Below are 24,291 nucleotides of genomic sequence, written 5' to 3'. Positions count from 1 at the left end.
ATCCATCCCATAATCAGCCACCAAACGCAGACACTATTGCATATGCCAGAAAGATTTTGCTGAAGGGACCCTGATATCGCTGTCTCTTGTGAGGCTATGCCAGGGCCTAGCAAACACAGAAGTGGATGCTCACAGTCAGCTATTGGATGTAACACAGGGTCCCCAATGGAGGAGCTAGAGAAAGCACCCAAGGAGCTGAAGGGGTCTGCAACCCTATAGGTAAAACAACATTATGAACTAACCAGTACCCCCGGAGCTCGTGTCTCTAGCTGCATATGTAGCAGAAGAAGGCCTAGTCAGCCATCATTGGGAAGAGAGGCCCCTTGGTCTTGCAAACTTTATATGCCTCAGTACATGGGAACACCAGAGCCAAGAAGTGGGAGTGGGGAGTAGGAGAGCAGGGTGGGGAGAGGGTATAGGGGACTTTCAGGATAGCATTTGAAATGTAAAGGAAGAAAATAACTAATAAAAAATTGAAAAGAAAAAAGAATTCTAAGTCATATGAACAAGCAAGCCACATTCTCTTCTGTTCTGCTACAGATGGAGGTCAGAGCTTACCGTATGGTCAGGTCTGTCTTCGCATAGCCATCGTACTGTGTACTCCTCTGCAGTGCATGCATATCCAGTTCAGGACTGCCACAAACCAGGATTTCTACTTCTTCTGGACGAAGCAGCTATCAATAATCACAAAAACCATAATTCAAAACGATAGTCTTGCCGGGCTGTGGTGGTGCACTCCTTTAATCCCAGCACTCGGGAGGCAGAGGCAGGTGGATTTCTGAGTTCGAGGCCAGCCTGGTCTACAGAGTGAGTTCCAGGATCAGCCAGGGCTACACTGATAAACCCTGTCTTGAAAAACCAAATTTAAAAAAATGATAGTCTTAAATGAACTTGAACTGTTTTTTTTTTGTTTTGTTTTGTTTTGTTTTGTTTTGTTTTGTTTTTTTGGTTTTTCGAGACAGGGTTTCTCTGTGTAGCCCTGGCTGATCCTGGAACTCACTCTGTAGACTAGGCTGGCCTCGAACTCAGAAATCCACCTGCCTCTGCTTCCCGAGTGCTGGGATTAAAGGTGTGCACCACCACGCCCGGCTTGAACTGTTTTTATTGCAGAATCAAATCATAGAAATTATGACACTGTCTCAGTAAATAAAATTACTTTTTTGTTGAAGAAAATGCTTTCCATTTATGTTTTTCTGCTACAATATGTATTGTTTCAAAAGGTTTGTATCTTACAACAGTAATCAGTAGTTTGCTAGAAAACCAAGTAAACAACTCAGCATGAAGCAAACTCATTCTTCTCCAATCAGCAGGAAGCACTGATGTGTCTTGAGCTGGCTGTCCTACCACCTCTGCTGTGCTCTGTGCACTGCAGCCTGGGTAGTCTGCTAGTCTAGACATAGTCTAGACAAAGTCTGGGTCACTCACTAGCTTTCTACCTTTGAGCTCAGTGAGTTAGTTCTCATTTAAGATTAGATCTGAAAAATAGGCAATACTATGCCATGTATTTTTATTTTCCCTTTCTCCATCCTCCCACTACCAGAGTCATAAAACTTAGATACAGCTCAACAGTACATCTTTTTCAAAGGTACTTATCAGTAAACATATTACAAAGGGTATTCTAAAAGATTGATTATCGACCTTTCTAATGCCACGACTCTTTAATACAATTTCTCATGTTGTGGTGACCCTCAAACACAAAATTATATTTGTTACTACTTCATAACTGTTTGCTACTGTTATGAATCATAATCTGACATATAAGACATCTGATATGTTATTCCTGTGAAAGGGTTGTTAGACCCCCAACAGGATCATGACCTACAGGTTGAGAACCACTGCTCTGTAACAAGCCAGAAAGAAAGCTACTTGCTCCTGCCACCAATGGAACTTTGATAGTCCATTTCTTTCTTCTTTAAAAACAATTCAAAAGAAAGGCTACTCCAGACTCTCATGATAAAACAGAAGGGACATATGACAAGCATGATGGCATGTGCCTGGTTATTTAAGGTAAAAGAATCAGGACTGGAAAGATGGCTCAGTGGTGAAGAGCACTGACTGTTTTTCCAGAGGTCCTGAGTTCAAATCCCAGCAACCACATGGTGGCTCACAATCATCTGTAATGGGATCTGACCCCCTCTTCTGGTGTGTCTGAAGACAGCTACAGTGTACTCAATACATAAAATAAATAGATTTTTAAAAAAGAAAGAAATATACAATATTTACAAAATGGTATTCTAACTCCAAGTTATATGGCCAACACAAGTCAAAGCACCATAAAAGTCTACCAGGCTCTTGGAGATGAACTATAGGCTCCAGGTTGCTGGTAGACCCTTGAGTAGGCAGGGCAATGACACAGCATGCTCCCATGTCCCCCAACCCCTGGAGCTAGGCATTAACTCTCCTGCTATACTTTGCTCCTAAGTCGCAATATCCTCAGAGAGCTTTTAATGCCCTAACTTAAGGCATAGCAGAAGAGAGAAAGAGCTAAAGTCACATATTTCTCTATATATAGTAGAAAGGCTGAAAGAAGAGCACTACTGTTATTTATATTTTTAAAAACTTTTTATTGATCCTTTGTAAGGTTCCCATCATGCACCCCGTCCACCCATCTCCCCATCCTCTTGTGTCTGCCCAATGCCCCTTGAAACCTCCTCCCAAAGGAAAATAAAAAACACACAAGCAACCAAAATAAACAAACAAGGCATTTATTTCTAAAAGTAGAAAACATTTTCTACTTTTAAAAGCTTATCTACTATGATACTTAAGGAATTATCTTCTATACCATTATAAAACCTAATTGAAAGCTTAAAAATTTAAACTCACCATTAGGGCATTTGAAGCACACACACTATGAAATCCACAGTAAAATGCAGCAAATTGCTTATAGATAGATTTGTTCAACAGGAAGTCAGTATAAAGCTGTACATACTCTGGAAAGCAATTTCACATCTGTTACAGAGTCATAGTAATAAAATGGTACTAACTCACTGCAGTTTACAATGGTATCTAACTTACCTCTTCTATTCTGATTGGTAACTGGAATCTTATCACCCCCTGGTTTTAAGTTATAGGATTTAATTACTCCAAATTCTTCTTGAAAAACCTGGTGGGCGATACCATATGTTAATTGGTATTGTTGACATACCCGGAGGCTTCAGTGTTGACATACACAGTGGCTAGATCTGTAGATCAGTTCTGTCTCTCCCTTAACACACAACTGCCCAAAGCTTCAATTTTCCAGTGACAATTATACTAAGAAGAGGTGTCATTCTGAAGTAAAATAGCAGGTCTTTGATCCTTCCTGTTAAATATAGTTAATACTTTAATAAAGCCCACAAAACTTGTATGGCAAGTGAGCAAGGTGGACATGAGTGTTTCTTTTTTTGTTTTTAATCGGACTCATCACCTTCTCCTAAACTTCCCGTGTTGGGGCAATGTACGAGGTTAGCTAGCTTTTGGTAAAAGGCAAATCAGTTAGGGGAAGATGCAACTGCCTGGGGAGTACCGTGCCCTTGATGAACTCATGTTCCCATTCACTTTCAGTGCCGCAGGAGTCTGCGGCACCATCTCTATTACACCACTTGCTTTGATACTTTAAACATTAGTTAAGTGAGAAAGGGTCTTGCTGCACAGCTCAAATCACAATTCTTGTGTCTGAGACTCCCGAGTGCCAGGACCCCTAATACACTGCTACACTCAGACTTAAGATTCTTTTCTTAAGACCTTACATGTTGATTAGTTCTTGCTCATCTAACAAGTACTTAGGAACAAATGACATCTTCATATTTAAGATGTACAGCTCATTCACAGTGGAATGCTTTCATCAGTACCTGAAATGTTGAATAGAAATCTTCTTCAACGTTGCCTTCATATGATAAAAGTTCCTTTAATCCATGGGCCAGTTCCTGTAAAAATAAATCTGTGATCTGTCTTTTACAATCAACTAGCATTACTTCAAACTGTAAGGTTACAGACTGTGGGTCTCTTACCTGTGAGAATAAAAAGTAAACTCATATTTTAAAACAAATATTTGAGATGTACTTTCCAAGATCCGTGATACCTGTTAATGATTTCTACCATCCTTGGCTTGGAAAAATTGAAGTCCATGCAGGAGGGAATTATCCAGTTTATTCTACAGAGATTTAACTCTACAGCCTACTCTTAAGAAAACAGGTGTTATAGCTCTACTGTGATTTCCAGTTTAATTCCTGTTCTCGGTCGTATTACTGCTATGGATTTATAGTGCTTCTCATTTTCAAATCACATATATATTTTAAATGTGCTACTATTTTATGATGCAGTGTTTAAACATCAGACATACAGTTCACATGTTAAGGGGCTTATACATTTTAGTTTTCCTCTTCCAAGAAAAGCCTGAGAGTGCTGGGAGAAATATTTTCTTACAACTTCAGTTATGTATGAACCAAAACTTAAAAGTAGAACTGGCTCAATATTTCATTTTTTAAATCAAGCTTCATGAAAAAATACTCTTAATTTATATTAAATTGTTTGAAGAGATAAGTAATGTCTGGGTTGGAATAATCTTACTTTACATAATAAATTTTACTTTCATTAAAAGCACAGGGACCAGGGCCTCAGATCTGGCAGGGTGATGGTAATTTTATCATGATTACTGTGATTCCCCACGACCACCATCTGTAAGAAAGTCACACTTCAGTGTAGGAGCCACATAAAGAATGTGAAAGTCTGTCATCAGAACTGGATGGAAGAGCAGGCTCCGAGCCTCACTGATAAACAACAGCTGCATTTCAACATAGGATGATACCTCCAGCTCCATTCTTTGCTACTTCTCTTGGAGGGGAAATGAGCCTATCTCTTCTCCACAGTCTCCTGGGTCCTCCTCATCTGGTATGATGCCCAAACCACATATGGGAGGCCCTCCCATGATGCCCTTCTCCTAGGATGATGTCTGTGGAACTTGCTCTTAGAGGAGGCCACATGTCCAAGATGCCTGAACTTCCCATGATTAGACCTTCTGCTTGCCCTATGATGGTAGATGGTACCCTAGTATGACTCAGCTGAAGAGATAAGCAAGTTTGTATTACTTGGTCTGTTTTATCAGATCATGGTGCTGTGCCTGTGTGTTTTCTGTTAGTACAATAAAAGAAGACGTCTCCCTGTTTCTAGCAAAGAGAATAGTCTCGGATGGGAGAAGTGGGATAAAAAAGTACCGTCGTCACTTATACTGTGAAATGTGAAAATAAAATTGGCAGCTGGGTTTTCTTTTTTTAAAGCACCTATTTTATACAAATCTAGGCTGGTAGAGATTTGATATGGCTATTACCATAAACATTTATTTTAACTTATGTTTATTTGTGTCTGTGTATAAGTATGTATATAAGATTGTAGAGGCCAGAAGTGTTGGATTCCCTGGAGCTGGAGTTAGAAGTAGATGTCAGCACTCTACTATGGGCACCAAGAACTGAACTCTGAGCGTTCTACCAAAGCAGTAAGAGCTCTTAACTGCTGAGTCATCTTTCCAGCCCATTATTTGCTTTTCATTATTATTTTTAAAACAACCTAGTATTGCCATAAGGACATTCAGGCTCAGAGAGGTTAAATAACTCACCCAAGTTTACAAAGCCCATAAATGGCATGGCCGGCATTCAAATCAATGGCTATCAGACCTAAAAACCTGTACTGTTCTGTAAGAGCTCAGGCACATCGCAGAATAGGTCTCTGCAAGGAAGGGACTTTTTAAAAGTAAGACAGAGAAGAGTTCTAGAAGGAGAGCCTGCTTTTAAAGAAAGAATAGCATTAGAAGACTACAAATAAGGAAGCAGTTAGCATAACATGACCACAAGGTGGTAATAACATACTTACAGGCATAATCTGGCACAAGTCGTCAATGGTAACACTGCAGATGCCTACTGGTGTACTCTGATCACTTGGTACGACGGGAGGGCTCAGTAATTTTTTGTAACAGCAGGGAGGAAAACGAATATCCAAGGTGATGCTGTTATAAACAGCTAGTCCCATGAGCTATGAATACTAAATGTTAAGTATTAACATAAAATCCATGACAACAAATGAGTTCTGAATTATGCACCAGTCTGCTTTCAGATCTAACACCGGCTTTCAACATACCTTTTAGTCCAACATAGCTTTCTTTTTGAATTTCATTTTATTTACATACTATAAATATTTTGATTAATAAAAGCCATGGAAAGAGGTATTCATTTGATAGGATTTAATGATGTCAGGCATTCCTATAAATTATTTAATATATAAAAATTACTAAGTTTAACCAAGTATGTTGGTGGTTTTGTTAGAAGTATTTGGCTGCAGAATACAGCACTGATTTAGAAATTGCCATTTTTAGTTATTTAAAGCTTAAGTAAGACTGTGTTAAAGGAGTTGGTGTGAATAAGCATATGGATGTACAAATACTGCTAATGAGATACTAGTGTAAGCAGACTCATATATTAAAACTTGAGGGGCTAGAGTTCAGCTATCTCACTTACTTGTAAAATTCGTCTACTTCCACAGCAGCACGTAACTTATCAATTTGCCAAAGAGGACGTTCAGATCAATTTCCTAGTATTGAAAGGTCAGTTATTAAGGGTACTTAAAGAGTAATCTATTTTATAGATCCAAAAGGAAACCTAAACAGATAGGCCTAGCAAATTGGAATACTGTCAATTTAATTTGCAAAGGCTAAATGAGGGCTGAAGACATAAGAAAGAGTTATACTGTTTTCTAAGTAACTGCACAGGCTGACCAGTGTGTGTAAGAAGATAGATACCACAAATACACTCAAATACATGATCAGGATAGTAGCAAGATGGTAATCATAATATTACAGTGCTATAATTCATAATTCTCCACAATGGTGATAGCCTCTCAACATTTTTCATTTAAAAAATGTTAATGCTAAAACCTAAAAGCAGGATGTCTATAGTAAGGAAGTAGGTTATGTTGTAGGCTTATGCTACAGAGCCTCTCACAGAGAAATACTTTACTTCACACTAAATTAACCTGGTCTAGTTGAAACAGGGATGGAGTAATTTTTCTGCCAGTGTCACTGAATGCTTTGTGCTGTGGACAGTCTGAAAACCTGTATTGTACTATACTGTCTCTATACAGTTTCAATATCCTTTTGGTATAGGTATTTCTACTTTTAAAATAACAGTTATTAATACTCTATAACATTTTACCATTATTATTTTGTTTTATGGCTCTACTTCTTGAAAACACTAAAATCTTACCATATTTAAAAATAACTGTAGCCAAACACTAATTGTGTGAGTTTAATTTTAGACATACTTGTTTAACATGAAATATACACATAAGAACATGCTTAGTAAGATCTTTTAGGTACTGAGTGAGTAAAACCACCAATATTATGGAAGACAATGACTGACAAGTCACAATTTTATGAAAAGCATTATTTCAAAAGTTCAATAGCTAACTTCATTAGTGATACCAGGAAGTCAAAATATCACAACGCTAAGCTGTGACAGAGTATTGTAAAGCAAGATAACCACATGCATGAGGAAGTTCAAATAGGTCAAAGTTAGTAAAAAAGTACCCAGAAGTTGGACACACTCAAGTGAGACCTGTAAATGACAGGAAAACAGGACTGCATGGCTTGCTCATCCTTCTTGGAGAGTGTGGAACTAGTCACTCTGGCCCTTAGATAGGACAATCTAAAAGCATTTCAAATTAACCTGGCTATTTCAATGTGCAGTTTTATTTCCTGCTTTTTCTTTCATTTACTCTTTCAAATTCCATCTACACCCTCAGGATTTAACCATAGTAAATGTGACATGGCCTTATATAGATGGATGCTCAGCACTTCCCACAGTCCCAGGGTGATCACTGCTTTGTGTAACAGCTCAGCCTTTCATTCGAACCCAATCACCCTCTCAGTTAAAATCCCTACCTTCTCTGGGAAGAATACATATCACATCTCTCTACCTTACAACCTCACCACACTTATGTTATGCTAATCTTGGTTTTAACGAAGCCCCAAGCCCTCTAGTACTGATTATTAACGCATGTTACCTGGTCACCTGACTGAGGATAAACTCCCTGCATGGATGCTCATGAACAGATTTCAATGCTGAACTTGTCAATGCTGGAACTTCCCTCTGTTCTACACAGCTTCAGTTCTTGCTCATCTTTTTACTCTACTTTTATTTCCCACAATTATATTTCTGTAATTTAAAAAGCTAATATACAAGGCATCTTTGTCTAAAATCTAACCTCTCTTTGCTCCACCAGTGTAGGAATAAATTACATAACATACCTGAGATAGGGATGAGAAACAGCAAGTTGAATTTATGAAATTAAAAAAGCTTTAAAATAATTATGTACATTTTACATATTCCCCACTGCATTACCTTTTAAATTTTTAGGGTTACCTCCTTCATGTCTCAGTATTTCAGGGTACACTAAAAAAGCTAAATCTAATTCTTAAGATTTCAACTTAGTAAATTGAGTAAATTATCAGAGTGCAAGGACAGAAAGTATTCTATAACAAATGGAAAATACTCTAGATTTTAAAAACTTTTATTAAATTTGTGATAATTCTGATATATAAATAATCATTTTGAGATAAGAAAGACGTAAAAGTCAGACATTTTCTCTAAATGTATTGAGACTATGGAGGTTTGATATTGCATATATATGAATTAGAGAAAATCTAATAAATCTGATGTTTAATTTTCTAAAACAAAATTTTTCTAAACTATAGATTGGGGGAAAAAAAAAAAAACCTTTAAAAAATCCCTAGTCTAGTAGCACCTCCTAGTGGAAAGTTTAAAGGATACAATTCCAACCAATCGGAATTCAGAATAGTTATCACATTTAAAGCTGCTAAACCAATGGCAGTGTGAATCCTTGTGGTATGTAAACATGCCTGCAGAGAAAACACACGGTGTCCACAGATGAAGAGAGCAGTAAATACATATGAAATCTACCAAAGGCAAATTACTAACAACAATTCTGTTACAAATCACCTTTCATGTTAAAAATTTCACAGAATACATTTACAAATCTTAGTAAAATATTTATAGAAGGCATATTTATATCTGAGCTTTTACAAGGATGTACAAGATTTTACACATCCATCTATTTTATCCATAATATGTATGATATGTATACTCTGTAAACATAGAAATTCTCCTTTGAAGGAAACATTTAATAGATGCTAATAACTATGTAAGCATTTTCTTTAAATAAAATAAAATTGAAGATTTTTGTCTTTTTTTGAGAAGGAAAATGTTTATTTCAATTTTTTATTTTTAATTTAATTTTATTTGTAATTCATTTTTTACACTCCATATTCTATTCCCCGCCCCTTCCCATCCACCCTCTGACTGCTTCACATCCTATACCTCCTCCTCACCCCACCCCGCCTTCACGTGGATGACCCCAGCCCCCACCTGACTCTAAACTCCCTGGGGCCTCCAGTGTCTTGAGGGTTAGGTGCATCATCTCTGAATGAACACAGACGTGGAAGTCCTCTACTGTATGTGTGTTGGGGGCCTCATATCAGTTGGTGTATACTGTCTGTTTGGTGGCCCAGTGTTTGAAAGATCTTGGGGGTCCAGATTAATTAAGACTGTTGGTACTCCTGGAGGATCACCCTTCTCCTCAGCTTCTTTCAGCCTTCCCTAATTCAACAACAGGGGTCAGCTGTTTCTGTCGATTGGTTGGGTGCCAACATCTGCATCTGACTCTTTAAACCCTGAGAGCCAGCAGAAAGAATGGAACCAGGCAACCTCAGGAAATAGGAGGTTGGAGGAAACCCCCCCCCCCCTGCCCCAGAATGCTCCAGAGACCTGGGAGGTGAGAGACTCCCAGGACTCACAGGGAGAGAGACCTTTGATGAAATGCCAGACAGTAGAGAGAGGGAACTTATAGAGCAGGAAGACAGGACATCAAGTGAGGGATGGAGTTGCCATTCCACAGTCACACCTCTGACCCATAATTGTTCCTGTTTGAAAGAATTACAGGGATGGAAATGGAGAGGAACCTGAGGAAAAGAAGGTCCAGTGACAGGTCCAAAGTGGGATACAGCTCCAGGGGAGGTCCCAAGGCCTGACACTATTACTGAAGCTATGTAGCGCTCACAGTGATCTATCATGACTGCCCTCCAAAAGACCCAACAAGCAGCTGAAAGACTTTTGTCCTTAAAAAAATAACACAAATTTCTATTTCCTTTGTCTGTGGTTTATGCATGTATACATGTTTGTATGTTCACATGTTCATCTGCATGTGTGTGAATCCACAGGTTAATGTCAGGTGTCTTCCTCAGTCATGGTCCATCGTATTTTTGAAAGAGTCTCCCACTGAATCTAGAACTGACCAATTAAATTAGACTAGTCGGCCAACAAGCTCTAGGGATCTACCTGTCTCTGTCTCCATGCCGCTGTGCTGTTACAGGAGCGCTGGCAGTACCTGGCTTTACACATGGATACTTGGAACCTAAGTTGACCCTCAGGTTTACACAGCCAGCTGTTCACTGACTAAACCATCTCCCAAGACCACAGACTTCTATTTCGTAAAATGACTATTTAATGAAAGGAGCTTCACATATTAGTACAGGAAAACCCTACAGACTTGCTTCCAAATTCTCAATGTCCTTTGTTTCAATGGGACACTTCCATGCATTTCATCGACTCAAGAGAAATCTGGCTATTTCTGTACAAATTTTACATTTACAGCTGATAAAAATGTCAGGGCTACGACTGAGCTCCTACAAGTCTAGAGTGTCGATGATCACAAACAAACACTCACCATAATCTGGATGGAAAATCTGGCGAATTAGAAGAAGGAACCATTCTTTAGTCAAGCCGCCCATATCCAAACCAGCTTCACCTACAAATGTAACTTTCAACTTCTTCTTCAAGTCAGCTCTCTTCCGGGTTAACTATTTGGAGAAGTTATGTAGTACGACAGAATGAAGAGCAATGAAAAGGGAATTTATTTATTTTTTTAGGGAACAATATTATACAGACTTTAGTTTATTTTTACTTCCATAAACATCTATCCATTCATACATCTATCCATCCAATTTGCCAGACAATATAAGCTAGGTGTTATTATTCATTTTTATAGGTTATAAAAAAGAATTAAGGGGTCAGATGCCTTGACAAAGGGTATTGCCCCCAAGAATCATACTGTGTCCAAAATTTTAATTCAGTAGACTATAATATAAAATAACTTTTTATGGCCCTTTCTCTTTCAACACTAAATAAAAACCCCACATAGATAAAATAGCCATTATCTCTTAACTACATGATGGTCTGATTGCAGCAGTGTACATGCAAGAAACTTTGCAATATACATCCCCGAGTCAATGTTTGTGTGAATCCTAATAGGTCCTATATACCCTATACCCTATAGGTCCTATATACCCTATACCCTACAGGTCAGACTGGGAAGTTTAGACATGAGCAACCTGAGGAGTGGAGAACTAAACTGACTTGTTCTACACCTAATCACAAGAAAGATGGCGGGCGGGTCTAGAGTCCAGGTAGCACACTAAGAAACATGAATTACATATGTAAGCATTGTACATCAACTCCTCTGAGGAATTAACCAACTACTAATAAACTTAGAATGTTATAAAGCTTATTTATATGAAATTTATGTTAACTATATCAGAATTTATGCAAGTATACATATTTGCACAAAGAAATAATAGTTTAAAAATTTAAAGAATAAAACTAAACCATTTTGGAATAAATTATACCTCATCAAGTGAGTCGCTAACCAGATGTGTCCTCCTTACTTTCATATTTAGGAATAACATATTCATATCAGGTCTTTGTCTTCGAGATACTTTATCCACCAGACTTTGCTAATAAAATAAGAAAGCAGATATTTTTCATTTTTACTTAAAGTATAATTACATTTAAAACACTTAAGACAGTTAAAATAGCTTAATTCTTTTTATGCTTTTTCTCACATAAATAATTTCATAAATCAATTACATATATTTTAACCTGCAAAACATCTTATTTTTACTTTATTTTGGAACCCTAGTAGCCAGTAGGTACCAAAATCTTGCTCAACTTTTATAGTGAAAAGGCTGAACTGCAATTTCCACAGGCCTCAGACCTTCAATAGCAAAGTTTCCAATGCATGCATTCCTAATGCTAAGCTCAGGCTTAAACTATTGTGGATACTTAATTTGTTCTAAAAGAATAGTGTATTTATAGAAAGTAAAAAATTAATGTGTTTATTGATTCAAAGACATTATCAATGTTCAGATCTTTAAATCTAATAGTTCTACTTTGGAAAAATTTAAAGATTAGAAATAAATTTATTCCACAAGATATTTATAAAAATATTATCAATAAACTCAAAGCTTAAACTATCCTAAGTATATCTAATAAATGGGACATAATTCAGCTACTAAAAATGGGTAGGAAAACTATGCAAACAGTTCAAGCAGGGACTAAATTATGTATACAACATTGCATTACCTCTGTTGATTAAAGAGTACCAAAAGAAAATTTACCAAAATGTTAACATATATGCTGGACAATACATATATAAAAGATTTGAGAAATGCAGTTTTCATGTTCCTCCAAAAATAAGCACTGAGTATATAAAAACCAACATATTAGAATTGTAAGAAATATGTAAATGCCATTTATTATTCAAAATCAATATGCTTATATATTTACTTATCTAGATAATGATTATTAGACTACTTCATTGTCTTTGGTGACAATGAAAATGAATTCTGTGCAATTAAGGATCAGTATTTCAGACAGCTGAAGTACACTAATGTGCTATAACATAACATCTCATGCCCCAAATTGAGTTTGAGACTTAAGATTTTGTAGATTACTGGAATAGATGCCAAGTCATAGCCTCTCCCAGGCCTCCAGTCTCCAGTGTGAAGAGTCTTAGTAGAGTTTTGCTTTTCTGGGTCCTTGGGTCCTAGCTTACCAAGGAAGTCTGTATTTCTGGACAGTGTCTTGTGTAACAGATCTTTGTCTTATCTTTTCTTTCTCATCTTCTGATCCTGTTCTTGACCCTAGGTGGCTGTCACATGGTGACAGTATATTTATTTACCCCTGGATGCTAATGGAGACAAGCTCTGAGGTCCTTTTCACTGGAAATGTGTTTGCCACAAGAATGCTTCAAATGAAAGAGGCTATCAAAAGCAGAATTTTAGGCAGTCTTATGGAACTTATTTACTTAATTTTGCGATTTCAGACTATAGCAATAAGCTGTGTCACAGAGTCACCAATCATGAATTCAAGTGTCACGGCAGCTGGGAAGCAGAACCAGCGAGAACTAACTATGCTGCAGTCTTTAGTCTGTGAAAGGACAGCAGGGGCTCTCCTTTCCTGTAGGAGAATTGCTGCATCTGACACATTATGCATGAGTGGCAGCACACTGCTAGGGATTCTAGATAAACAGTGCTGTCTACTTTATTTAAACTGTAACAAACCACATAGCCAAAGTGAAAAAAATTACTTTAAAGACACATGACACAGAAATGCAACCAAGTCAAAATGTCAAGATGACTGTCTATTACAGATTAACTTTTAAGCCAGTATCTGGTGTCAAATATGCCAGTTTAATGTCATTCTTTAAGGGCAGCATGGCTTTGGAATTCTTTTTGGACCACAGGCAATAAAATTTCTTCTAATATTCCCATATTCAATGCAAGATGATTTGGGGAACTTTTCAGGCACCCAAACCTTTGTCTTTTTCTTTAACAGGAAAAAAAAATATACCCAGGAACTGAGCTGCTGAGAAATAAAATATTCTTATTTTTATATTTTGAAATATCATAATTTATATTTTGTTGTACTCTTGAACAAGACGTGGGAATAATTTCTGTCTACTCCTGTTTTTCTTTCAGTTTTAAGAAGTTAAGCAGCTCTCTCATCTTTAACACCAGACATACTCTCCTTATGCAGTAGGCACTGGATATGCACAAACATGTAGAGGAACTGTGTGAGCGCTCACTCCTGTGCTGTGCTGTTCTCAACACTGGTAGGCAGCGCAGAGGCCCAGGGAGAAACTCCACCTTGCGCTACATTTTCCTAGTCTACTACTGTCTGTGCATTTTCCATGTACTGAGAAACAATTATAAAAACTTTCACTTTCCTTGAGCACATTTCTTAGTTCTATAGACATATATTAGTGTCAACACCTAATGTCTTGGTTATTTTTGATTTTCATGAACTCCAGAAAGTGCTATAGTGTGAATGATCTGTGTTAACGCACTCCTGGTCTCATCATGGTTACACAATGAAGTCCCAACAAACTCCTCAAATTTGGGTTTATCAGAAACATTTCTGTTGCATTTATAATATACTGGGAGGCTAACTAGATGAGGAGTGTTCTATCTTCCATACTGTGAACAGGGTTACCTTGTGGGGGTAATAACACAAATGATATTTTTAACATTTCCTGATTACACTAAAACAATTCACAAGACATTTAACTTATTTATTATTTACTATATTGATTACAGTCAGCATAAACATGTTTCGTAGCTGGCTTACCCTTGCGATGCTTATCATCTGTTGTTCTGAGTCTCTTTGAATAATGATTTTTTTTGCAGCTATAGAAATAACGAATGGGTACTGACAGAAGGAAAACCTGCTTTATAAGCAAACAGAAAAAGCAAAATGGTGCATTTTTAGCAAAAGTACACTAAGGGATTCTAAGGTACCCTCCTTGCAATATAAAACATTACTTTTGTATGGTGTTTTACTATTCACAAAAGATTTTATGTGCATAAGTTCATTTCTACAAACCTATGAAAAATGTATCATCTCTTGAAGTACAGTATTTTAATTCTCTATAGGAAGCCACAACTAGTTTTCTAAATATGTGCTAGTCACTTACATTGTTCACACAAATCATTTCCATTTTCATAGTCACCTATATTATCACCTGTGATAACATGGCCATCAGCAAGACCAGGAAGCAAGTGTTGATGGTCCAGAAATAGGTCAGAATATGTACATGTTCAAATGAATATGCAATTTATTAATCAAGTACTTTTTCTGATGTGTGAGCTTCAGAAATGAATAAACACAGTGGTAATTATAGCATAAAAAGCAATCATAAATTTAAGAGCAATATGATAAAAATGAGAAAACTGTAAAATATGAAATGTACTTACTTACGAAGATATAACAGTATTATCAAAGGGCATGGAAATAACTTGTCTCCCAGATCAGAGCTAAGTCGTACACTATGTATAAAAACCACATACTACTCAGACATAAATGCATATGGAAAGAATGAATACAGCAGCAGTAACACTTTGAGAGGTTAGACTCCCATCACAAGCAGCTGCAGTGTAGGTGGGATATAGCTCAGTGGAAATAATTGCAACAAATCCATCAATTTAAGCTGTATTCCATCTGAACCTAGTAGGTGGTATATTTGTGGCCACTAGTTGTAAAGAAGACAAGGGAAAGAAGAGGTAGCCCTATATACCGAGCATTCTGATTCAAACCTGGTAATAAATACAACTTGCTCAGTACTAGTAACTAAGAATGAGTTACTAAAGCCAGCTAAAGGTTTGAAAATAAAAGAAATGCAGCAAACCTAAAAGGACATATGTTGGTTTCATTATATACTTTAAAACAGTGCTTCTCAATCTTTGCCATTTTGGTTTCATAAAAAAATAAAATACATAAAAATTACTATGTGCATGAAGTACCCAGGCAAACGCCCCACAGTCAGTGGTGACTTCCCCTGAGTTCCAGATGCCATTCTGACTCCAGCTGACCTCCCATGGCAGATGGGACCAAATGGAACACCCATGACGTGAGCTGTTGCTGTGTTGCATTGTGACTGGATGGAGCTCGTTAAAAGTTGACAATGAAATGGTCAAACTATTTGCTGACTTATGGCAAATAAGTCTACTAAAACAGGGATGAGAGCATCTTTGTAAAAGAAACTCTACCAAGAAAATATTCCTCAGACTGACTAGAGTCCTTAGAGGAAACCGTTTTTCAGTTTTGACTGTTCATATGCACACTGAGATGTGAACAGAGGGCCATTATACATTTTTGGTCAAGTCTGGTAGAATTACTGGAAAATTTTAAGTAGAAGAGACGCCATTAATTAAAACAAAACTATATTAACGTGTATAAACTGAAAATGTAGCAAAAGTTAAACCTCTTGATAGCCACAGTGACATTTTAAAGCTACACATCTAAATGACATGTTTATATAGAGAAATTATGTACATATTATTTACATAAACTTCAAATCCAGTTATTATATTAATTGCATCTGTGAGCTATTGGTCATACCTGTGAGAGTTTCCAAAGCTCTGCCAAGTGTGATACTCTTCCATGAGATCAATGTGATCCAGGGTAGAATTATAGAAATCAGTGTAAGGAACGAGGGGAGGGTGAACCAAATTGTTGGCAGTGTCTGTGAAGAGAAGGTCTCATATAGTGCTCTTTTCCACCATGCACACGATTTATTCTAATAATAAACATATTATTTAATATTTCCTGGCTAGCCTTAACTTAAACTTCTAGTTTAAATAACTACAGTTCCAATGAAAAGGCAATTTTAAACTCTGTGGTAAAAAAATATTATTTCTTGTTTTACAAAAAAGTGATGATGATCATAAAAATATTTAGAGAAAGGAGGCAATGGTCATCTACTCATCATTTCTCCACTGGTGTCATCTCTTGTAGGAGTGCCCAGTAATTAGTGGGAACTCATGTTTTCTCAGGAATGAATACTTAGTGAATCATGTGCACTTAAGACTACAATACAAACAGAAACAAAACTCTCCCCAGCTTTGTAAAACATTTATAAATAAAAATTTATAGTTTGTAAAATACATAAAATGGTAAGTTACTTTGTTTTCTTCAAAATAATGGTTTAAAAGTTAAAGCTATCTCTCTAGTATTCCACGACCCTTAAAATATGTCCCTAATACTTATCAAGAGAAAAGGAAGAATGAGTGAATGATCAAAACCTACTAAGTAAAGCCAGAACTTTAGCGGCTGATGGAATCCACCAGGAACACTTTGTTAGAGGCGGGAATTCTTCAGGTTTTGCTGGAAACAGGCGTAAAGAAACAAATTGCAGCAATCTCTCTACCAGTTGCTTGAATTTCTTCTGGGATAATCTGGTAAGTATTTTGAAAGAATTCCAATCAAAACTTTCATTTTTTTTGTCAATATATTTGTTAGAGATCAAACTACATCCTATACATGAGAAGATAGACTATTCATTCTCACAAATTATATTAAGTTGAAAACATTTCAAAAGATGTAAGATCCTACCAATACTATTTCTCAAATAAAAAATAAACACCAAAATTACTGCAGTGTCATTAATATAGTTGATAAGGCTTTCAGGATTTAGTCAGTTTCATTATTTACAGATTCTGTCTTGAAAGCTAAGATTTCTTCCTTACTCCCCAGTCAGCACTTGTGCTTTCATGGCCCCTTGTGGACAGAGAACAGTGGAGGAACCCCCGAGGCCTCGGCATGCATGAGTGAGATTCGGCAGGGTTGTGCTTTGCTCATGCTGTGCTCCTTTCCAACATGTATGTGATTTATTCTAATAATAAACACATTATTTTAATATCTACTGGCTAGCCTTAACTTAAACTTCTGTTTTAAACAACTACAGTTCCAATGAAATGTCTCTATAGTCTTCTCATAATCTAATGTCATATTTTTAATATTTTATGCTTTTTTTAATGATTCTGATATTTTAAAATGGCCCTCCAGCCAGGCATGGCATGTCCACCTGTAATCCCTATAACTGGGAGACTGAGAGAGGAGGATTGTGAGTTAGAAGTCCCCTGCGATACATGGTAAGTTCCAGGCTAGCCTGAGGTACAGACTCTCACCTGTCTCAAAACCCAAAGATCTTACACTGTAATAATTAAGTGCTGGCTAGTTCCAATGAAGAAGAAAGTTGTGATGTTATACAGTGAACAAGAAGGACGTGGTGTGTTGTACTCACAAAGTGTGTGTGTGTTATGGTTATATTGGCATTGCGTATAGTGCAACCATTATGATTTCAATTTAACTAATCAATTTCCATGGAATAAGGCATCAAGCATGAGCACTCATAGAGTGGAAGCCTGGTGAGCGGATAGGACTGCAATCAGAGGCTCCTAGTAATCCAGCCCAGCAAAGCTCAGTGATGTTAGGAGTTCAGCACTGATGGTGACTTCACAGATATTTAGTATTTGAATACTACTACCAAGAACAGGAATTATTACTACTATAATTAACAGTAATAGTAACTATTATTATAGTCATCGTGAGAACTGACAGTATTTAAAGTTTATTTTGGAATTATTTTGCCCTTTTAGTTTTTTCCCACCTTGGAGAAATGTCTATTAATGGAAATATAGTCCTGAGGGGAAGAAGTAGTGTGCTTTCATACTCTAGTATTATTAATAAGCAGAAAGTATCACATGCGCAGTAAGATATGTTAACAGAGAGAGACATAAAAAATAAATAAAAAGACACATAATAAGACAATAGCTGAGCAACTCCACTTGAAATGTATAAAAAACCAGAAATGTGCTGTATAAAAACTGCAAGTGGTCGATATTTTCAATAATTTTCACAAGAACATGCTTAATTACTTAGATTAAAAATAGATATTTATGTATCTTTTATGTATTACTAATGTATGCATTTTATAACTGGCTTTTGAAGCACTTCAGAGTATAAACATCATTCCTAAAAATCTTAAAAACATGTAAATATTATAAAGGTTTACAATAGTTTATCATAAAAGTAATAATATCACAGTTAAAATGAGAGACTATGAAAAATTCTTGTTTACTTTTTAAGCCAGTGAACTAGGAAGTGATGGTCAGCTTCCACTAAGGTAGCTATCTGTCGTAGCAAATGAGCATAGATGACATATGTAGATGTGATATTAAATTGAGGATTCTGAAAAAGATATTAAAGATAACTGTGTTAAAATTGTGTTAACAAGGAAAACACAAAGCTTAATGAATTTTAAGCGGCAAATTCAGGAAGCTACATCTGAGTATGTGTAGTTCTTTAAAAACAACTTGTCATTTAAGCAAAACTGGTTTCTGTCATAGGCGATGGAGTTAGGACAGACGTGGGTATGGGGGTGATCCTGCCACCTATATTAGCTGTGCACCATTAGGCATGGCTTTAAAGTTGAATTCTCAATTTTCTCAGTGTAACATACAAATAATATCGATCTCAGGGGTCATTTTGAGTTTAAAAAAGAAAACATATAGAGCACCTTGTTCCATTTTTCATAAATGCTGGCAATCGTTATTATCCAAGTAAATGGCAAGACAATAATGTGGGTTGTTTTCTTGATTTAAAAAAAACAAAAGGAAAACCAGGTAAATGTAAATTGTAAAACTTCTGCACTGGGAAATAAGTTGGCTTCATTTGTCACAGAGAACAACAAGCATGAACTCTGACAATTTTTAAATGTTAAAGAACTGAAAGAACGCTCCTAAGCTAAGCAAACCCCATATTTATCTTTCAAAAGCTGAAGCTCTTTTACAGTATACATTTCATAAATTTCCATAAAAGTCATACTATTAAAAATCAGGTGCCAGGTGGAGAGATGGCCCAGTGGTTTAGAGCGCCTGCTGCCCTTCCAGAGTTCGTAAGTTTGGTTCTAGCACTGAGAACTGTGTGCAATGTTAGTCCCAAGGTTTCTGACTTTAACCTTCCTGGGTACTCCACACAAGTAGCTCACACATAGACACACAAATACAAAGTAGAAATAATATTTTAGAAATTAACCCAATTGTGATAAAAAAGAGAACACTGTTTTCCCAACCTGACCAAGTACTTCATCCAGGCACAGCTCTGGGAGAGGGTGATGCGTGAGCAGGACTTACAGCTGACTAATACATGCCTTAAGACATCTAAGTGGATGCTCACAGTCAGCTATTGGATGGATCACAGGGCTCCCAATGGAGGAACTAGAGAAAGTACCCAAGGAGCTGAAGGGGTCTGCAACCCTATAGGTGGAACAACATTATGAACTAACCAGTAACTCCCAGAGCTCGTGTCTCTAGCTGCATACGAATCAGAAGATGGCCTAGTCAGCCATCACTGGAAAGAGAGGCCTATTGGTCGTGCAAACTTTATCTGCCTCAGTACAGGGGAACAACAGGGCCAAGAAGTGGGAGTGGGTGGGTGGAGGAGTGGGTGGGGGACTTTTGGGATAGCATTGGAAATGTAATTGAAATAAACACCCAATTAAAAAAAAAGAAAAAAAAGGCATCTGAGCTTTATGGGGGCATTTTATAGCTTTTCTTTATCTACACGTTTTCTACTCTATAGCTTCATATTTTTACCTTCAAGTGAGTTAATATACCTGAACAACTTTGGTAAACTATAAAGAATGATGTAAATGTAGTGTTAGCTAAGATAATATAAAATTTTTTAAAATAAAAATTTGCTTTTACTTAATACCTTAATATATTTTCATATTTTTGAATCCATCTCTCTCTCATGAGAAAGCTAGTATTAGTTTGCTTTGTAACAAATAGTAACAACTTTTATGCTTCTATCAGAATTCTAATGACCATTAGTAAAAACATAAACCTAGTATGTGAAGAAATTCTGTAGCCTATGGCAATTAGCTCAAAGGAAGGGTCTGAGTGGAAAGGGAAGAACGCCCATCTGTTCCAAACACTGGAAGCCAGGTAAGAACTCACTTAGAATTTAATCCCTCAGATAATTTAGCTTCTAAATGTTTGTTACAATGTTAGTCTCTGTGTTCCAAGTAAATATTATTCTAAAGAGTATTAATACTATCGCCATGTAATAGTTATGATATAATTTTATTTGCACATGCAGATTAACATATGAATTCAATAACTCTTAACTTACCTGCAACAGTATAAAATATGCTCTAAGATCATCTTTTGTTCGTGGACTGAAAAAGGAACATGCATGATTGATTACAGATGAGTGTTTAACTCCACAGAATCTAACAAAACAGAGCATTATGTGTTTGTAAGAACTGAGAAGCCAAAGTTAATTTAGGGCTACATGCATTACTTTTACTGAGATATGAACATGTCTCCAGTGTGGTTGGAAAATAGTAGGCTGGTTTTGAGTATCACTTAAAGGGTAAGTTACTGAGGAAAACTGTAGCATTTTAAGGTAACAGGCAGACTATGGGAATGGTTAAAAGTCTAATAAATCATCAGTAATTTAAAAACATTTTCTTTTAACAAGGATTATTTTACTTAATATTTATTTAGACATTAGAGAAAGAAACTATACTTCAGCTTATAGTCCACTCCTGAAGTGACAGAAATATCTGTAAACTGGCAACAAGCAGGTTGACAGTGGCCCCTCCTCACTCCTGCTCCTTCAGATCCAACACCTCCAGTCTTATCTCCAGCTCGGAAGCAGAAAACCTGCTCTGGTCTCTTTCCTTTTCTGGTCCAACCTCCAAACTGACACAATTTTCTCCTCCAACTCAACCCATTATCCAAGCCTCTAAAACCAGCAGGCACACCCTGGGCAAACATCAGCTGAACAGGCCATGGAAGCAGGTCCACAGAAAATTTCCTATCAGGCAGCGTACAGCAATCACACTCTGAAAAGCCAAAGAATAAACAGAAACCAAGAAACAAAACTCCCATTCAACAAAGACAAACCCAGTACAGCACCTAGACCAGTAGTGCTTGTTCTTAATCTGTGACAGGTCATGACCCCCACACAGGGATTACATATCAGATCTCTTGAATATCAGATATTTACATTGTGATTCATAACAGTAGCCAAATCATAAAAATAATTTATGGTTGGGGTCACCACATCATGAGGAACTGCATTAAAAGGTCATAGCATTAGGAAGGCCAAGAATCACTAAACTAGACCTACACTCATCCCAACTCCAGATACCTAGATGCTAAAAACACCATTAATAACACTGGGGCATTGTGTCTCCAATGGAGGCCTGCTATCCTACCACAGCAGGCCCTTTTAACATAGCTGAAATATAAGAAAAAGACTTTAAAGCCACCTGAATGAAGATAACAGAGATCCTTAAAGAGGAGATTAATAAATTGCTTAAGGAAATCTATAAAAACACAGGGGGTGGAAGGAAATGAATAAAACTGTTCAATACTTGAAAAATGGAAACAGAATCAATAAAGAAAACCCAAACTGAGGGAATTCTGAAAATGAAAAAAATTTAGAAATTGAAACAGTAACTACAGAGGCAAGCTTCACCAATAAAATATAAAAGATGGAAAAAAGAATCTCAGATGTTGTAGATACAATAGAAGAAATAAACACACCTCAAAGAAAATGTTAAATCTAAAAAGCTCCTGACACAAAACAACCAGGAAATTTGAAGCACCATGAAAAGACCAAATCTAGAGAAAAATAGGAATAGAGGAAGGAGAATTCCAGCTCAAAAGCCAGAAACTATTTTCAAAATAATGATAGGAGAAAAATTTCCTAACCTAAAGGATGAGATGCCTATAAAGGTACAAGAAGCATACAGAACACTAAGTAGATTGAACCAGAAAAGAAAGCCCCCTCAGCATTTAATAATAGAAATATTAAATGTACAGAACAAAGGGAGAATATTAAAAGCTACAAGGGGAAAAGAACAAGTAACATACAAAGACAGACCTATGAGAATTACACCTGACTTCTCAATGGACTCTAAAAGCAAGAAGATCCTGGACAGATGTGCTGCAGACTCTAAGAAACCACAGATGTCAGCCCACACTACTAAACCGAGCAAGACTCTCAATCACTACAGATGGAGGAAATAAGATATTCCATTACAAACATTTTAAGCAATATTTATCATCTACAAATCCAGTCCTGCAGAGGGTGCTGGAAGGAAAACTATAACCACAAAAACATAGGAAAAAAACAATCTCAACAACCAAAATCTAAGGAAGCGAAACACAAGCATGAACGCACACATGCACACATGAATGCACATGTGTGTATACACAATCACCACCACCACCAATAATAACAACAAAACAACAGGAATCAACATTTATTGGGCACTGATATCTCTCAATGTCAATGGTCATAATTCCCCAATAAAAAGACACATTCTAATAGAAAGGATGCCAAAACAGGACTCATCCTTTTGCTGCATCCAAGAAACATACTTCAACATCAAAGATAGAAATTCCCTAAGGGTAAAGGGTTACAAAAAAAAAAAAAAGATATTCTAAACAAATGGACCTAAGAAAAACAAGTTAGTGTAGCTATTTTGATATCAAACAAAACAGACTTCAGACCAAAACTAATTAGAAGAGACAGGGAAGGACACTACATACTCATCAAAGGAAAAATCCACCAAGATGATATTTCTATTATTAACATCTATGCCCAAACAAGGGCACCCACCTCTGTAAAAGAAACACTACTTACCCTCACACACTGACGGTGGGAGACTTCAATATACCACTATCACCAATAGACAAGTCATCTAGATAAAAGCTAAATATAGAAGTGCTAGAGCTAATAGATGCTATAAACCAAATGGACCTAATATATATTACAGAACATCTCACCCAAACACAAAAGGATATACACATTCTTCTCTATACCTTATGAGACGCTCTCTAAAATTGATCATATACTTAGAACAAAGCAAGTCTCAACAGATCAAGAACATTGAACTAACTCACTTTATTCTCTCAGGCCACCATGGATTAAAGATGGATATCAACAACAAAAGAAATAATAGAAAGTTTACAAAATCATTGGAAACTAAACAACTCTCTACTGAAAAAATGTGTCAAAACAGAAATAAAACAATTAAAGACTTTCTAAAACTGAATGGTAATGAATATACATCATACCCAAACTTAAGGAATACATGAAAGTTGTTCTGAGAGGCAAATGAAATAAGATACAGACATAAACCTGCACACCCATGGACACCTGATATTTGATAAAGAGGCCAGAAATATATACTGGTAAAAAGATAGCATCTCCACCAAATGGTGCTGATCAAACTGAAAAGTTGAATGTAGAATAATGCAAATTGATACAGACTTAACACCCTGCATAACACCCAATTCCAAATGGATCAAAGACCTCAACATAAAATAGGGTAAACTGAACCTGATAAAAGAGAAAGTGGAGGATAGCCTTGAACTCACTAGCATGAGAGAAGACTTGCTGATCAAAACACTGATAGTGCTGAAACTAATACCAACAATTAATAAATAGGACCTCATGAAAAATAGGAATAGAGGAAGGAGAATTCCAGCTCAAAAGCCAGAAACTATTTTCAAAATAATGATAGGAGAAAAATTTCCTAACCTAAAGGATG

General features: G+C 36.6%; 1 protein-coding gene across 8 annotated transcripts in view; it reads right to left on the bottom strand.

The window, feature by feature from the left end:
- Hectd2 (HECT domain E3 ubiquitin protein ligase 2) overlaps nucleotides 1-24,291 on the bottom strand; it is a 96,692-nt gene that overhangs the window by 6,095 nt on the left and 66,306 nt on the right. For 5 of the 8 annotated variants that reach the window (XM_029472590.1, XM_029472589.1, XM_021151526.1 and 2 more), the window contains 13 exons: nucleotides 20,853-20,898; nucleotides 18,799-18,908; nucleotides 16,965-17,113; nucleotides 16,278-16,401; nucleotides 14,508-14,607; nucleotides 11,726-11,833; nucleotides 10,768-10,900; nucleotides 8,796-8,884; nucleotides 5,845-6,003; nucleotides 3,831-3,905; nucleotides 3,016-3,103; nucleotides 2,824-2,930; nucleotides 559-674 (listed from right to left, as the gene is read on the bottom strand). In XM_029472590.1, the coding sequence (XP_029328450.1) occupies nucleotides 559-674; nucleotides 2,824-2,930; nucleotides 3,016-3,103; nucleotides 3,831-3,905; nucleotides 5,845-6,003; nucleotides 8,796-8,884; nucleotides 10,768-10,900; nucleotides 11,726-11,833; nucleotides 14,508-14,607; nucleotides 16,278-16,401; nucleotides 16,965-17,113; nucleotides 18,799-18,908; nucleotides 20,853-20,898 (1,404 nt within the window). Of the gene's footprint in view, nucleotides 1-558; nucleotides 675-2,823; nucleotides 2,931-3,015; nucleotides 3,104-3,830; nucleotides 3,906-5,844; nucleotides 6,013-8,795; nucleotides 8,885-10,767; nucleotides 10,901-11,725; nucleotides 11,834-14,507; nucleotides 14,608-16,277; nucleotides 16,402-16,964; nucleotides 17,114-18,798; nucleotides 18,909-20,852; nucleotides 20,899-24,291 lie in introns of those variants that run through there. The other 3 variants (XM_021151527.1, XM_021151530.2, XR_003835564.1) reach the window with 3 other exon arrangements.

The sequence above is a fragment of the Mus caroli genome, chromosome 19 (assembly GCF_900094665.2).
Source record: "Mus caroli chromosome 19, CAROLI_EIJ_v1.1, whole genome shotgun sequence".
NCBI lineage: Eukaryota > Metazoa > Chordata > Mammalia > Rodentia > Muridae > Mus > Mus caroli.
The sequence above is the reverse complement of the archived record's forward strand: the minus strand, read 5'-3'. Positions and strand labels throughout refer to the sequence as shown.